At 37.5% G+C, this 17,592-nt stretch overlaps 1 protein-coding gene across 1 annotated transcript; it reads right to left on the bottom strand.

The window, feature by feature from the left end:
- Positions 1 to 10,865: 10,865 nt before the first annotated feature.
- LOC128568006 (keratin-associated protein 13-1-like) lies at positions 10,866 to 11,596 on the bottom strand. Its single transcript, XM_053565653.1, has one exon. The coding sequence runs from the start codon at positions 11,573 to 11,575 to the stop codon at positions 11,039 to 11,041; it is 537 nt and encodes a 178-aa protein (XP_053421628.1). The 5' UTR covers positions 11,576 to 11,596; the 3' UTR covers positions 10,866 to 11,038.
- Between the last annotated feature and the right edge of the window lie 5,996 nt (positions 11,597 to 17,592).

The raw sequence follows: 17,592 nt of genomic DNA, 5'->3' as shown, positions 1-17,592 counted from the left end.
ATTGCTAAAACTCTGAATGACGTTGCTCATAAGCACCCAACATGCTGAGTTTAAAAATTAAATTCTTTGCTGGAGAGATTATATACTCAAAAACCTGGGTGTTGGCTTCTTCTCAAGACTCCTTTTCATCTCATTGCTTAGGGTAATTTAATGAGAACATCTCATTAGCACTTCGTTTAGTAATATATGAAGATGGCATCTTATTAACAAAGATGTGAGTCCATTTTGAATCTTCAAATTGGCTTTTATGTTAGCTCCAAAGATGACTCATTCAAGGTGGACTTTGTCAAATATGAGGCCCAACATGTCACCCAAGCTGTAATTTTCTTCTTCCTTAGCCACTATGACTCTCCATATTGGTAAGTGAACTATAAGAAATATAGATGAAAATATCAAATTGAATCCTGACTAACATTTAGCACTGAAGCTTTGAGGGACACCAACATGTCTGAAGGTGGTAGTATGATGTTCAAGACATTCTTAATCAGAAACAAAACCCATTGAGCCCACCCCATTTCACTCAGATATTGGTCTCTCCAGTGGCTCAGGATGTGAGAGGACTTTCCAATAGCATTCCTTTCTACTGTTCACCCAAAGTACTGAATGTGGCCATTGATCTTCAAGCACCTCTCTTTTTGTTGAACAGTTTGTTTCCATCATCTCCTTGAAGGCCACATTTGAAAGCTTCATCTTCATGAAATTTTTACCATATTCTCATTCATAAGTTGCCATTTCTTCCTCTGAATTACCAATGAATTTGGCCACCCATCCTTTTCATTATTACTTTACTTTATGCCATGGAGTATGTTCACTTGTTTCTCAAAAGTTGATAATTTTATTTTGCAAAAAACCTTCTTCAGATTTGTGTATAATTTTTTCATGTTGTGTTTGGTTTTTGACTGCAGACAGAGGATGGACTCCTACCTTTACATTAGTATATTGTCCTTAGCACAGTTTTATGTTCATAACAGGGAACCCTACAGCACAATTTCTATAGTATGTTCTATGATTTACTTAGCTCAGCTAATGACAATAAAGTGGAACAGAAGTATATTCTTAGCACTGCATCCTAACCCCCCTTCCTCAGGTCTGAAGAAATCCAAGAACATTCAGGAACTCTCAATAACTTTTACATAAGCCTTTCCTTGACACATAAATGTCTAAGGGCATTATGTATTTAAGAAGACACACCCGAATACATTCAGCTTTATAGACTGTACACTCCACCCATATCAATAGCTTCACAACACATGCAAGTTAATTATAATTCTGAATGACCACTCTTACTGCTTAAAAACCTCATGTGCCCTCCACTTGACCCTATAATGATGCATTTAATTCCCTTTCATATTTGCATTTATTATTATACAAGGGCTTCCACTATGCTTGTGACTTTCCAGCTTAAAGTTATCAAATGGATTACATCATGATCAGAAGATTCTTTCCCCTTAGCCTGCCCTACAACCCTTTGTAAGACCTGGCTGTGGCCTGTTTTCCTGACTCGGACTCTTGTAGTTTCCCTCTGCCCAATGTGCTTCATCGCCACAGGTCCTTCTTGGCTCTTTGTTCACAGCAGACTTTTCCCTACTTTTGCATTTTGCACGTGCAGCTGTCTGTCTGTTTCACTCCTTCATTGCCTTCTTCCATTCTGTATACACAGTTCTTCTCAACAGTTGTGTCTTGGCTTCAGACTTACCTCTTAGAATGGCTCTCCATATCGTATCTGAAGAAATAATTTCATTCTCAGGGTCTAGATTCTTTTCATTTAATTCATAGATTTTAACTTATGATGATTTCATTTATTTCTTCCTTGTGCCTTTCCCACTATACTGTGAGTTCCAAGAAGGCAAGAAGGAAATGTATCATTTTCACTATTGCATTCTCAACACTGACTATGGCGCTTAGCTGACACATAGGTATGATAGGTATGTTGAAAAATTAATGAACAGAGGGTGCTAAATAAATGTATTCAAATTACAACTAAATGTCTGAAAAATGGTTTTGAAAGCTTGACACACTAAAGATTTCCAAGGATTGGCAAGGATATTGAGCTTAAAAAAGAGAGAGAGAGAGAAAGCGATGCCTACCGTTGAACCACTGTCTTGTCAGGTGGCGCCTGTGGCTCAATGAGTAGGGTGCTGGCCCCATATATTGAAGGTGGCAGGTTCAAACCCAACCCTGGCCAAACAAAAAATAGCCAAGCGTTGTCGTGGGCACCTATAGTCCCATCTACTCAGCAGGCTGAGGCAAGAGAATCACCCAAGCCCAAAAGCTGGAGGTTGCTGTGAGCTGTGACACTACAGCACTCTACCAAGGGTAACAAAGTGAGACTTTATCTCTAAAAAGAAAAATTAAAATAAATAAATAAATAAATAAACCACAGCATTGTTAAATAAGAACAGAACCATTAAGAGAGTCACCTGTTAGCATGGCATTAACTGAATCAATTATTTAAAAATTATGATCTATGTAGGCTTGTTTTTTGGTTTTTTTTAATAGCACATCTTCCACTCTGTGCCTTAGTGTTATTTTATTTATTATTATTCTTATTATTATTTTTGCAGTTTTTGGCCAGGGCCAGGTTTGAACCCACTGTTTCCAGTATATGGGGCCAGCGCCCTACTCTCTGAGCCACCAGTGCTGCCCATGTAGACTTGTTTTTAAAAGCTTTTCTGTTGGCATAGAGTCCTGTTGCCAAATTAGCAAGGCAAAGACAGGAAATCACATAGGTTGGGGTTCACACAATTGTCTCCAGCCAACAGTATTCTTATTAGCCTCACAACGTGCAGTAAATTAGTGACTACATGTGCAGTTCCAAATTTTCAAATGTCAGATGGTGATGTTAGGTTTGTCATTTGTGAATAAGGTCACTCCATGAGTTCTTTTCTCCTTGCAATGGCATTAACTTGCTCATTCTATTTAATTCATTCCTGAATTAATAGGTGTTTCAGTATATAATTTTGATTTAATGAGTAAATACAGATTTTGATCATTGCCAGACTTACATGGTTTATTATTATAGAAAGATGTAAGGCTAGAGCAGATGGTCACTTGACAAAACTTAACTTTTTAGGCACTTGAATAATGATAATTATGGAGTCTATTTGCTTGTATTCTTGAGAAATAGACAAAACTAGTTACCTAAGTGCTCATAGTGAATGGACAGACCGCTGCTAAATGATTGAACAATATCCAGGTCTGAACTGGTCTTGAAGTACATGAATGGTTGTACCTTCTAACCAACAGAAACTAGACTATCAACCTTGGTGCAACAAGCAATTAAATATAAGGATTCTAGAATCAAAATGCTAGGATTCTAAGCCAAAAACTATTTATTTATTTATTTATTATTATTAAATCATAGCTGTGTACATTAATGTGATCATCTTAAATTATAACTTTGAACAATTTCCTTAAGCTTTCTAATCCTTGGCTTTTTCATTTTTAAAATTAATATCATAAAAATACAAATATCTTAATTTAAATAATAATTAAATTGAATTTTATTAAATAAAAATAATTTTTATTTTACTGAATAAATGAGATATAATATATAGTAACAGATTGTCTCATGTTGAATAAGAAGTAGTTATTTCTGATCAGCTTAAAAATATTCATGTACACAGATATTTCCCATCATAGTATCAATCTGAAATTGAAAAAGGTATAAAAGAAAAAATAACTGTTTTGTGATTATGTTATTAATTTATAATTATATATTTTTTATGTTCTGTTCCTCTAAGGGTTGAATTGTGTTTATTCCCATTAAAGATGGAAATTTGGCTTGTCTCCATGTCTCATAAGCTCAGTACTTCATGATTGTAAGGCTAAACAGTTTGTAATGCTTTTATATTTGATTATGCACCTTAGCTGAACTTCTTATCACTTGTTTAATCACATTAAAATAAAACAGAAATAAAATAAAAACCAGTCACTCTTAAATAACACAATTAATCTCATTGCTTCCACAATTTATATACTTTATATTTGCCTGAATTTTATCTCATCAACCAAACTATGCCAAATGACCTAAGTTTCTTGAAGTCTATTCATTTTCTCGGAAGTTTCCAATAGAACCACTGCACAGCAATGGAGGGTACTAGACCACAAGTGAAGAGACTTGGCTTCCAGCCCTGTTGGTTCTATTAATTCACTGCATGAATTTGGACAAATCACTCTGCCGCTCGGGATATCTTATCGAGTAAGGAGTTTAGATGAGAAGCTCTCTAAGGTCCTTTTTAGCTGTCACATCCCATAATTCTTTATCAGAATCTTAATATCTTAGAGTTGAAAAGGACATTAAATGATATCTTGTCAAATCCACCTACTCAATTAAATCTTCACTTTCTTTTTAGACCATCTAATCTTTATTAGGATTACTTATGAAATATTAATGGGATTGAGCAAAAAACCAAAGGTGGTAAACTGTGGGTTGCCATGCATGCTGCCAGATATCTACAACTGAATCCTGAATAATCTTATAGCATTTTTTAGAATTTCAGATTCACGTGGGGGTACAGTTAAACTCCATAGTTTGCTTTTGTAAGGTTAAAGTTGAATTGTAGGTGTGTCCTACACCCAAACACTGTGCCATATACCCGTGTAATGTACCTGTTGGGTGGAATTATACTCAACCTCTTTGCCCTTGCTCCCTCGCCAATACTTGAATTTCACTGAGTTCTTCTCTCATGTGAGCGTGCAGGTGTTAGTTCCAGTTTAGGACTGGGCCCATGCTTTGTTTGTTTTTCCATTCTTGTGATACTTCATTTAGGAGAAAATGGTCTCCAATTCCATCTAGGTTGTTGCAAAATATACATAATCTGCATATTTTTTATAGCTGAATAATATTGCATGATGTTCATTTACCACAGTTTATCAATCCATTCCTGTGAATTTTATGTTGAGAGCAACTTGTGAGAATAAATTAAAAGTGTGTTCATGTGACCCAGAACACATTAATCTACTTCAAAAAAGTTTGCTGGGAAATGACTAAATTTTGTTAGATATAACATTTTGTGAAATATGCAGGTCATTATGAAAGTTTTGAGATACCCAAAAATCAAGAAATGTAAAATGTGTATGGATGGAAACAAATCCCTCACAGCATCACTGATATTTCAAGTACCATATAACCCTTCTGAGACACTTTAATACATAGAGAAAAAAAGTTGAGGTTCTGGAAAACTTCAAAATTATAGCACTGTGACAATAATAATGATCTTGTGGTATATGGAAATGGTCTTTTGACAACTTTGTTTCTAATAATACATTCTTTTAGAATATTATCTTATGTGTAAGGAAGTATATGTGACATCATCTCTTCTTTGAGACTAATATCTCAATAATTTTACTTCTTGGGATAGTCTTTCATTGATTACAATTCAATTATATGAAGCTTTAATTTAAATACTCTAAAAAAAAGAATAGTTGGTGGATTACACACTATGTTGCTCTTAATGGTGAGTAATTGTTGAAAAGAATGAACCATGGTATCTTAACCATCAGAGCATTACACTCCATGTTTTCTAACCCCTTGCTCCATTATGTTTTGGAAGTGTAATTGTCATGGTTTATCATAGCATTTATACACTTGTTTCAGCTCCTTTCACCATATGCATTTGTGCTTGCCTGCCTCTGTGGTTAGCTTCAAGTGAACTTATTTTTCTGTTTTTGTATGACACAGTAATGTAAATTTGTTTTTGAGTTATCTCACTTCAAGTGAGTGGGCATGCCGTTGTGGTAATGTGTGATTGAGATTGTGCTTAATCAATTTTGGTGATGATGATCAAAGGATCAATGACAATTAGCTTATCTTGAAAGAGTTCCACCAAAAAAATAAATGGATGTTTGATGTCATTGGCATAACATATCCTGGGAACTGTAACCCCAACTCCTTTCATTCATTTATTTTTCAATGATCTTGTATTGAGTATATCCATATTGCAGTTGGGATGGAGCCACAACATAGCAGACTGAGAATTCCCCAAGAGGGGACTTCCCTGACCACCCACTGTCTGGAAGCAGAGGGAGAAGAGTGCAGCTCGGAGAAATCAATAAGCATAATTTCTGTGAAAAAGTCTGCTGGGACCCAGAGATAGGGACACCATATAAGCTTGTAACAAGGCAGATAGGTGCTTCACCAACTTGAAATCTCAGGAGGTTTTATTAAGATTTTAGGACTTGTGTTTAGAATGAAGAAGTAAAGGGTTAATAGTCTCAATACTCAATCACACAGATGGTCTTTTGATTATGAAAAAGGTCATGGGGTGGAGGTGCTAAATCAGAGAACAATTCTCCATGGCAGAACTAAGTAGGTAAAAAACAAAGTTGCCTTAGGGGATAGAAGAGGAACAGTTACAGTAAATTGTCTCGGCTCAAGGTTAATTTTTAATCCCCTTCTAAATCTGCTGATATTCTGTGTGCTGGATTTCAGATGTCCCCAGACTAGTTTTCTGTCTATTCTGGAGAACTGGAATGTCATATCACCCCCATTGGCCACTGTAGGCCTGCTGAGTGGCAAGGAGCTGAGGCCCAGGGCCGTTTTCCCCCAGTCATCTGGAACGTCCTCCTGTATTATATTTCTATTCACATGTCCCCTCTTTTTGTTTTCTAAGCAAAAAGAGCCTTAAATGGAACAATCCTCTAATAAGATAAAATCAATATAGTTATTAGGTGGTGACGTCTGTGGGGGTTTAGGGTTTTGTTGATTGACGTAACAGGCATCATTGTTTCTTGAAGACTCAACAAAAGGGCTCATCTCTGGGATTGAATCCTCTTCTTCCATTGGCTATCAGCTCAGGGTAGAGTTTTACAAAATGGGCTGGAATCCAGAGAGGGCCTATTAGCAATAAAACGTCAGTGTAACCCTGCACCCATGCCAAGATGCCCCAGCCATTGAGGACTTCCCAGAGGTTCTTTGTATGACACCAGAGGTTTGGAATTTTTGTGGGGGGGGAGGGGGTTGATACATCACTGGTGTTAAGGCTGTCCTTGTGGCAATTAAAAAATTAAGAGTAAGTAATGTTTTATATAACCATTCCTGTGGGGAAAGCCTGTCCTCCATATGGGCATACCTAATTTTATTGTATTTTGCTTTATTACGCTTCACAGATAATGAGTATTTTACAAATTAAATGTTTGTGGCAGTTCTGCAATGAGACGTCTGTGAGGGTTGCTCTATCAACAGTATGTGCTTACTCTGTATCTCTGTGCCACATTTAGGTAATTATCTGAAGATTTCAATTTCATTATTATTATTATAGTTCTTACAGTGGTCAGTGATCTTAGATGTTATTATTGTAATCGTTTGGGGGCATCACAGACAGTGCTCATGTAAGACAGCAAACTTAATAAATATTGTGAGTATTGTGAGTTTTCTGGTGGCCATTCCCTGTCATTCTCCCTCTTCTTGGGTCTCTAACCCCTGAGATGCAATGGTATTAAAATTAGGCCAATTAACCCAGTGGCCTCTAAGTGCACTACTAAAAAAAAGGAGTTGTACATTTCTCACTTTAAGTCAAATTTGGAAATGATTAAGGCCTGGGGAAAGCTGCAATAGGCTAAATGATTAAGTGAGGAAGGCCTGGGGAAAGCTTAGATAGGTTAAAAACTAGACCTCTTGCCCCAAACAGTCAGCCAAGTTGTAAACTCAGAGGAAAAGTTCTTAAAAGAAATTAGAAGTGTTACATTAGTGAACAAATGGTAGGATTTATCATTGATATGGAAAACATTTTTGGTGATCTGGGTAGAAGATCGAACCAGCCACAACATTCCATTATGCCAAAACCTGATTCTGAGCTAAGCCTTTACTCTCTTTAACTGTATGAAGGCAGAAGAAATCTTTGTGGCAGGTGTTGGTTCATCATGAGGTTTAAAGAAAGAAACAAATTTCCATAGCATCAAAGTGCAAGTTAAACCAGCAGGAGCTGGGAGAGAAACTGAAGCAAGTTACAAAGATTTAGCTAAGATCATTGATGAAAGTGGCTACACTGCACAACAAACTTGAGGGGAAGATGAAACAGCCTTGTATTGGAAGAAGGTGTCACCTAGGACTTTTGATAGCTAGAAAAGAGAAGTCAATACCTGGATTCAAAGCTCCAAAGGAAAAAAAAAAAAAAGCTCCAAAGAACAGGCTGACTCTCCTGTTATGGGATGATGCAGCACAGGACTTTAGGTTGAAGCCAATGCTCATTTACCATTCTGAAAACCCTAGGACCCTTATGATTTATGTTAAGTCCACTCTGCCATTTTCTATAAATGTTAAGAAAAGGATTGATGACAGCTCATCTGTTTATAGCATGATTTGATGAATATTTTAAACCCACTGTTGATACCTGTATGATTTTTTGCATGCTCAGAAAAAAAAAAAGAAGATTCTTTTCAAAATGTTACGGCTTATTGACAATGCACCTATTCACTCAAGAACTTTAATGAAGATGTACAAGCAGATTAATGCTTGCCTTCCTGCTAACATGATCCATTCTGCAGCCATGGAGCAAGGAGTAATTATAACCTTCAAGTCTTTGCAGCTGTCTGGAATGTGCACTCTCACTGAGCTATGCCTGTATTTCCCACCGGCGAGATTCTGTTAGTCAAGATTCTGTTGTGTCCATTTATGTACAATAACAATAAACAAACAAAAAGTAGTGCTAATTAAAATATTATTTTTAATTTAATATTAAAAGCAGAAACTTCACAATTAAAATATATAAGTATGTATAATGTTAGAATTGTGTAGGGAATCATCAACTCTGTTAACTGTGGAGTAGTTCAAAGGGGTGAGTGAAGTAGCTCAAATTGGATCATTGTGAACTTCGAAGGCTGGGATGGAGATGACATTTCTTCTAGAGGTAGTAGGCTTTTTATAAGCTTAACTCTGCATAATGTGTTCAAAGAAATGGGAGCACGTACCATTGATGGAGTGTATATTGGTGAAAGGCAATGGAGAAAAGGGGGCTGGAGAGGGAAGAAGTGGGTGTAAAAGACTTTTAAAATTACATTAAGCTAGGACAAGCCTGGTAGCTCACGCCTATAATCCCAGGACTTTGGGAGGCCAAGGTGGTTGGATCACCTGAGCTCAGGATTTTGAGACCTGCCTGAACGAGAGCAAGATCCCGTCTCTAATTAAAAAACAAACAAACAAACAAAAAAACACCAAAACATTTAGTCAGGTATCATGGTGGGTGCCTTAGCTTCTGGAGGAGCTAAGGCAGTAGGATCACTTGAGCCCAGGAGTTTGAGGTTGCTGTGAGCTATGATGCTGGCATTCAATCCCAGAATGACAAATGAGACTCTGTTCTCCCCAAACAAAAAACTGGATTACACTAAGAAGACTTCACTGAGAAGGAGATTGCTTAAGATCGTAAATTAGTACCTCATTTAGAAACATGTCAAGTACACATAATAGAAATTTTGATTCAAAAATGATTAACCAATAAGAAGTTTTACTAGTGTATGTAAAACAAAATCCAGAAGAAGTGAGATGGTTCAGGTTTTATTCATGTGCATTTCTGGGGGTTCTGGCCTCTTCTTTTTGAAGGTTTAATTGTCAGGCCATACCCATGATGATACAAGATGCTAAGGTGACAAAGTCCAGAGTCAGAGAGGATTGGTTTAAGAAACTCCACTGGAGAACTTCATCAGAAGCGTCTCTCTCTTATTTCTCATGGGTTTAAGTCAGATCACAAGCTCATTCCTGAATCAATCACTTTTAGTTGGGATGGGGGTGTTGTAGACTAGCCAGATTCAAGTGAAAAACTGGAGCATAGTCATGTTCACTTACAGGGCTGTGTGTATATGAGAGATATGCAAACAAAATCCGATTACCCTAAGGAGGAAGAGAGTGGTGAAAAGCAACTGTGAGACCAATGCCCAAAGAGCTACTCACATCTGCTTATATATTTTTATTTACACTGATATATTTGAAAATTTAGATGATTGTACTCTCCTTCATAAGAGAATGTAATGGACTACCTACTTATTACATCCAGATCTAAGCCCAGGATATCAAGATGTAATGTCTTAGCCCTCTCTGTCCAGATCACCTACTCATGACACTGCTATGTTTTACGTAGTTCTCAGGTACTTCTCCCATGAAAAGATATGACCTTATAGTGACCCAAGAAAAGGAGGAGAGAGTTAACCATCAATATAAAACAATAACCTTTAGGGCAGTGCCTGCGGCTCAAGGAGTAGGGCGCCGGTCCCATATGTCAGAGGTGGTGGGTTCAAACCTAGCCCTGGCCAAAATCAAAAAAAAAAAACAATAACCTTTAGAAATTACATTCCATTTATAACATGAGAATGCATACATATTTAATTTCATCCATACCTAAAACGTTTGTTTCATTACCCCAGCTACTGCAATTCAAGTCATGACTTTAGCATTCCATGCTAGATTATATATGTCTGGGAAGGAGGATAACAGGAAGAATGCTGACAATATTCTCACGGAAAAGAGTCAGGGTAGTGATTGTTGAAGTGTCACTGCTATCCTTGGTACTATCCTGCTTAGACCAGAACCATTAGTAGTTTAACCAAAGTGAGTGTCTGGATTAGGTTGAAATGACCATGGATGGAAGAGTGGAGGTTAATCTCTTGTACAAGCTAATTCTACTTGGCTGCAATTCCCAGGCACTGACTCCGTGTTGTCAGAAAACTTTGAATCTTTGAGAAACTATTCCTATTCCTCAAATTAAACTTTCATTTTAGACAAATAAATGTAGATTTTTAAATCCCAAAATCACCACAGACATATTAAAAGGAAAATTAGCAGCAAGATTTGTGATCTGATGGCAGATTAAATGAGTTTATTTGAAGAAAACAAATCACCTCTTGTTACATAACTGGATGGGTAAGGGGAAAAACTCAAGAAAACAGAGGAAAAAGAGACAGATATTCTATGAGACAAATTATTGTAGTATTGATAGGATTTTAAAATAAATTATCACTCTCCTAGGTAGTAGAATATGGACTCTAGCCAGATGATAGCTGAGATTGACTTTGAGAGAGATAATTGCAAAGTTAAGATCAGGAGCCCTTAACAAGTTGATTGGTAGAAGCCAGATCCACATGTTGGTCTGTAATAAGAAGACTGGCAGCTCCTAGAAGCCAGGTAGGATGGGCGGCAGAATCCATATCCGTAGCCTAAAGAAGGGAAGCCACAGCCTCCATAACCCAGGGGTCTGAAACCACTGGATCCACAGCCCAGGGAGGAGCAGCTCCTGGACCCAAAGCCCAGAGATCCAGGGTAAGTCATCTGGCAAGGGCTGCAGAGCAAGGAGGTCCTCGGGCGGTAGCAGGACATTTGGCGGGAGCTGGACAGCACACAGGACGTCTGGCAGCTGGTGGGCTCACAGCCAGTCTCCTGACAGCCTGTGTAGAGGGAGGAGCCCAGCTGGCAGGTGCTGGGAGAGCAGAGGTCCGTGGAGCCCAGCTGGCAGGTGCTGGGAGAGCAGAGGTCCGTGCTATAGACCAGGTTGCTGGGGTAGGAAGAGCCACAGAAGGCACCCGATTGGCGCAGGAAGCCCCCACAGGAGCGGGAGGAGAAGTTTCCAGGGAAAAAGCTGTAGGACATGTTGACAGGAGATGTGAGTTCAGCTGAGCTATGCTGAGGAGATGCTCTAATATTCCTACCTGAGCCCGGTGATGTTTATATACCCTCACTCTGGCAGGTGTGATGTAACATCGGAGACTCTGGCCATTCCTCATGAAATAAAATGACTAATTAATCTAGGGTGTAGTTATAATTGAACACATTCATGTGCTCTTAATAGCTGTTTAATCATTCTGTTTATAGAAGACATTCAGTTTCTTTCTATCTTCTGTCTTTTTTTTTTTTTTTTTTTAGAAGTAAGGTGTGGTTTGCTTTCAGAACATTTGTCATGATGCGTCTAGTGTCCCCACCTTTTCAATGAACTTGACTATGGGTATTTTGAGCATGAGTATGTGAATTCTTACCAGCAATGTACTCTTCATTGTCATCAGTACCCACCCATCCCGAACTATTTACGTATGTTTTATTGAGCACTTATTATGTATAGCCCTTTTAAAAGTGTGGTATGATCTATACTTTGCAACAATCGTATGAGATAAGAATTGCTATAAACAAATTAGGAATGAGGCCGTGGATGCTTAAAGAAGTTATGCAACCTGTAGGAACAGATCAGACAAGTCATGGACCCCATGTCATAACTGATGTCTCTAGAAGTGGCAGGTACCACATTACTATGTGGTCAACTTGAGAAGCTTTTTATTTCTGCTCCTAGAACAACATGAACACTTGCATATGCAGGTGAAGAAAATAACATTTCAACATGATGGTATTCTATTTCATGTGATATATATACCTGGGTATTCTTACCACTTTTATGAAATCCCCAAATATAGCCAATGAAGGCACCATTTCTTAATCATTTTCTTAGCCTTCAGAGTTACCATGGAGATGTTCATTACCAATTATCTTCTCTCTGTCCTGTCATTCAGTTTATCATTGTTGAGTGACTTGTGTTTTATCCACTAAAGAGTTATTGGATTGTTCAGTGTGAGGCAGAAAATTCCTTGGCAAACACTTAGACTATCAATGAGAATAATTGCTAAAAACTGGTATGCCTTGAGTGAGTTGACTACCAATGAAATACATTTGCAAAAACTTGAATTTTAATAAGTGTGCTAACTTTTGCCAACTCAGTTGGGAGTAAGAAATTTGGCACCTTTGAGAGTAATTCATTTCACTTCCTGCTGAGCTTCTCTTTTGCTCATTTTTCTAGAAGACAAAGCAGCATAAAGCTCACCTACATGTGAAGTAGTTAAAGTTATCTTTAACACTGTAAAAAAAAAAACAATGGTGAAAAAAAGCCCTGGAATTAGAAAAGCCTTCTTTTTCACTTATTAGCATATCCCACTTCTGCCTTAAAGCGTCTTTAAAAAATTGGAAAGCAAAAAGCTATTTATGTAATTTGATCTTTTTAAACTGTTTTGTAGCTGATTATTTTTTCTAATCTCCTGTAGATTTGCTTTTCTGGCACTACCTTTGCTTTGCTCAAAAATGTCTACTAACTGCATTGTTCCCTTCTTTTCCTCCCATAGCTGCATAACCTCCCTTGAAAGCTGGCGTTACCAGAATAGAGTCACTTTTGTCAAACTCTAACAAAATGGAGTTAACAGAGATGGTGAACAAGAACCCCCTAAATACATATCCTTGTATTACAACAGAATTTATTGCAAGAATGTCTTCAAAATTGCTGTACTTGGGGTGACGTGCTTGCAAGAACACTTCCCGAGCCTGAGGCTGTCCCCACGGGACTAAATGTCAGCTCCTCCCATCGGCTTGTGCTCTATGAATCTCATTTCAGTGCAGCGTATGGACTTCTTCTCTTTGTCTTCATAAGCTTCCCCTTTGCTCGGAGCCCTCAGATATGCCTGTGATTCATCATAACTCACATACCCTGAATTGTAATTTTCTACTATTCCCAAATAAACTCATTTGTTTCAGAAAGCCCATCTCTCTGAGTTTCTGTTTAGGTTGATGCTTCTCATCCCTCAAGACCAAAATCAAACTCCTGTCCAACAGGTGTTCACCTCCACAAGGCTTTAACTCTTCAGGGACAAGAATCTCATTATTTTATAAATGAGTCCATCTTGGCAACACACACACACACAGTGGAGGAATTGTAAGCAATGTCTTTTGAGGCGGACCATGCAGGGTGAGCAGCATTCAGCTTGCAGGGCTCTCCCCCAAGGGGGAGAGTGCAGTGCCCAGGGTCCTGCAGGGTCAGAGGCACCGCGCCTAGACCCAGTGTTTGGCAAATCATAGTGGGCACTTAACAATTATTTAAAAATGCATAAAGATATCAGATCATTAACTTTTTAGTTTGACTTCCATCCTAAATAAGTATATGTACGGGGGCATAATCATTCTTTCAAGTTACATTTAATGAAATATTAAAGGAATATAAACATTATCTCTCATAATTAAATCTCATCCCCAAGTTAATCATAACCAGTAATCCAGGGTCTTTTAAACTATCAAGCCACCTAGAACATAGAAAAAGGTCAGAAATCGTGTAGTTCTTCCACTGGAAATGTGCGCTTGTTGTCTTCCCATCACAGAAAACAATGGGATCAAAGAAATCATAACTGGAAAGGGGTGGTCAGTTAGTTTAGCCACAAGTCTGGATATAACTTTACGCTGCAGTAGTATCTTAACTGTGGCTTCCGTCATTGTGTCACAGATACTAAATACACACACATACACCAAACATTTCTCTTAGCTCCAGTTCTCCATCATGATCAGCCATCTACCAATTTCCCAAATCACTGTGGCATCAGAGTATTTTAATTAGTTTTCTTCCATTCCTGCAGGCAAATCAGTGTTATTTTATATAGGAGATATATCAAATGGTGTACTGTAGCTACTATTAATGTCAGATATTTTAACATTTCTCTAACTTTGAATACTTTTAATAAAAACAAAAAAAAAATCCACAATTTTTAAAAATTAAAAATGTCCATGCATTCTTTTTGGAACTTTGAATACTGTACTAAAAACAGAAACTACTACTGTCTCTTCTGAAATAATTTAATAGGCCACCTATTTTATCTAAGGCAATACAGTAGGTTGAAATATGGAAAACCATTTCTTTATTAAATAAATTAAAAAACATTCATCTGAGGATTTCAACACATTTAAATATATTTATTAAAGATATTAACATATACCTACATACACCCACAAACTTCGAGATAGGTCAAATACTATGTCTAAATACTTAATAAATTAGGACATTTTGCCAAAATACTTTGCATCCCTTCATGTCACCTCTTTGTGAAGCTGTCTTGGTCTGAAAAGCTTCCCTGGATGCCACACTAAGGCTTCATAACATGTTTCTGACTTTGCTGGAGGAGTTGTAAGTATAGCATAGAATAATAATTTTTCCTTTGAGGAAACTGTTATGCCCTCAGACAGCTGTGTCCTTGGGATTGGAATCCAGGCTTCGGGCTCTGTAGTCCAATGTGTTCCTATACATAAACCTTAAAAGATAGGTTTCTACCATTTTACTTTGTTTTGCCATAAACACAGCCTTCTGTCATGAATTTTATATTTGTATATGCTCTTGTGAGTAGGTTTTCCTAATTTGTTATTTTGAATGTCTCATTTGAGATGCTGCATCTTTCTCACTCAGACTATATCAATATGCTTATTCTAAAAAGTAAAATCTCTCACCAAACGTGTGAGTGCTGGAGATGATCCTTAATCTTTGTCCCTCATCCCCACCCCAAGCAAATCACCTCCACAATTACTATTTCTCTCTTTCCAATTGTTTTACTCTCATCCATTCTAAATGCTCTTTTTTCTCAGCCTTATAGACATGCTCCATCTCCCTCTAACCAAATATTTAAATAGAACCATTTCCCCCATTTTTTTTTAGCTCTTCTTACTGTATAAGTAAGAATTCTCTGAAGAGTTGTGCAGCTTCTCATTTCACTTCTCATTCTCTTTTCCATACCACCTTGCACTTAACACTATTCCAAAATTACTTTCCTGAGGTCATCAGTGGCCTTGATTCTGCCTGATGCAATGGGCATTGTTAGGATGATCCCATGCAAATGTTTTAACACATTCAACACGGGTGTCTGTGTTACTTTTGAAACATTTTCACCCATGGGCTTCTATAACACTTCTATAGCAGTCCTGGCCTTCTATTTAACCTTCACCTAATTCCTTGCTACGTTTGCTTGTGTTCTTGTTTGTTCATAATGTTCCTTACGACTTGGGGCTGTTCTTTGGAAGTATTCTCTCTGTAGAGAAGGCACCTCCTTTCCAATGCTTAAAACTTCATCTATTTTCTGTGACAGTCGAATAAGCAAATTTGTATTTTCAGTCCATACATTTTGTTTTCTTCTCTTTTTTTCTTTCTTTCTTTCTTTTTTTTTTAATTCTAGAGCTACTAGCCAACTACTTTCTTGCCATTTATGTTTGGAGGTTTTATAAGGGTGACAAGGTTTTATGTATATAAAATTAAACTTTAACTCTTCCATAGGAAAATGAAAAAAATATTTTTGCATCTTTAAAGCAACATTTCCACCCATCCTATGGGTAGAAGGAAATCAGCTCTGGAGGGGAACAATTGCTCTGGTCTAAAATTGTCTCCTTCTTTGGTGGGATGGCTGAAAAGGTGCCTAATCACCTGCCTCTTAAAAAAAAAAAAAAAAAAGTCTTCTCTAATCATTTCCCTATACTCCTGTCTGATTGGTCTTCTTAAAACAAAAAGCTGGTCCTGTCACTCTCCTGATTACAGCTACCTGATTGCATTCTCACATACTGAGGATGAAGCATGAATCCTCTATTGGATCTTCAAGGCTGCACAATCACTTTCTGCCCATGTCCCTAACTTCATCTTCATGCAGTGATCATTCCCTCTTTCACAAATGCATTGGCCTTTGTTCCTCACGGAAATAGCTCATGCTTTGTCTTAAATGTTCTTTCTTCATCTGGACTAAAATAACTAAGCCTTTCCTCACTTTCTAACCACCATATTTCCGGATAAATTAGGTTCCCCTGTTGTGATTCTTATCATCTCTTTAACGCTAACATTTTTTTTTTAATTTTATTGAAGTTTAATTAATCCCAACATTAGCCCACTTGGTCCAAGAATCCTAAAGGAATGAGGCAATGAAGAAAAAATGGGGCTTCTCACGATGAGATTTCCAATATCACTTCCTTGAGAAGTTGATCTATAAGTGCTATTTCAACTTTCATATAGAAAACATTTCTAATATTGGAGAAGTAAAAGGGGTCCTGAGACGTGCTAGAGGATCCCACAATCCTCTTAAGTAAAGTGCCTACTATATGGTCTCAGTCCAGGACTGTACCCATGGCCCTGTAGGCAAAGCCCCACACTGGGCTGTGCCATTCCCTAGACTTGGTCAAGGGAATGTTACAACAAGAAGACATTTCAATTTTAAACATTTATGCCCCCAGATTTATGAAACAGACCTTAATTTAAATGTTCCAAGATTTATGAAACAGACTTTACTTAGTCTGAGCAATATTATATCCTATAACACACAATAGTAGGGGACTTTAATACCCCTTTTACAGAGCTGGGCAGATCTTCTAAACAGAAACTGAACAAAGATACATAGGACTTAAATGTGACCCTAGAACATCTGAGTTTAACAGACATACACAGAACACTCCATCCCAAAGCTAAGGAATATAAGTAACTCTAACATTTTAAATATTTATTTTTTAGACCCTCCTCTAGACTAAAACAGTGTTAAATAAATCCAGTCCATGAAAGTTCACCAATTAGCCATGAGATAAGTAGTATATATCAACACATAAATGGATGCATGACTGCCTACATCACAGGACTGGACAAACAAACACATGCACTAAATACCAAATTATAACTAATCAATCAACACATAAGTGCACATATAAAAGTAAATTTCAGTGGTAATCAAGCTGGGGAGAGGGGAGAAAGGGCTGGGGTAAGTTCACACCTTCTGGGTATAGTGCATACTAACTAGGTGAAGGGCGCATTTATAATTTTAACTCAAACTATACAAAAACAAAACATGTAAACA

The sequence above is a fragment of the Nycticebus coucang genome, chromosome 16 (assembly GCF_027406575.1).
Source record: "Nycticebus coucang isolate mNycCou1 chromosome 16, mNycCou1.pri, whole genome shotgun sequence".
Taxonomy (NCBI): Eukaryota; Metazoa; Chordata; class Mammalia; order Primates; family Lorisidae; genus Nycticebus; species Nycticebus coucang.
The sequence above is the reverse complement of the archived record's forward strand: the minus strand, read 5'-3'. Positions and strand labels throughout refer to the sequence as shown.

Coding starts and splice junctions, on each gene's coding strand:
- LOC128568006 (XM_053565653.1), bottom strand. CDS start 11,575: ATGTCCTACAGCTTTTTCCCTGGAAACTTCTCCTCCCGCTCCTGTGGG.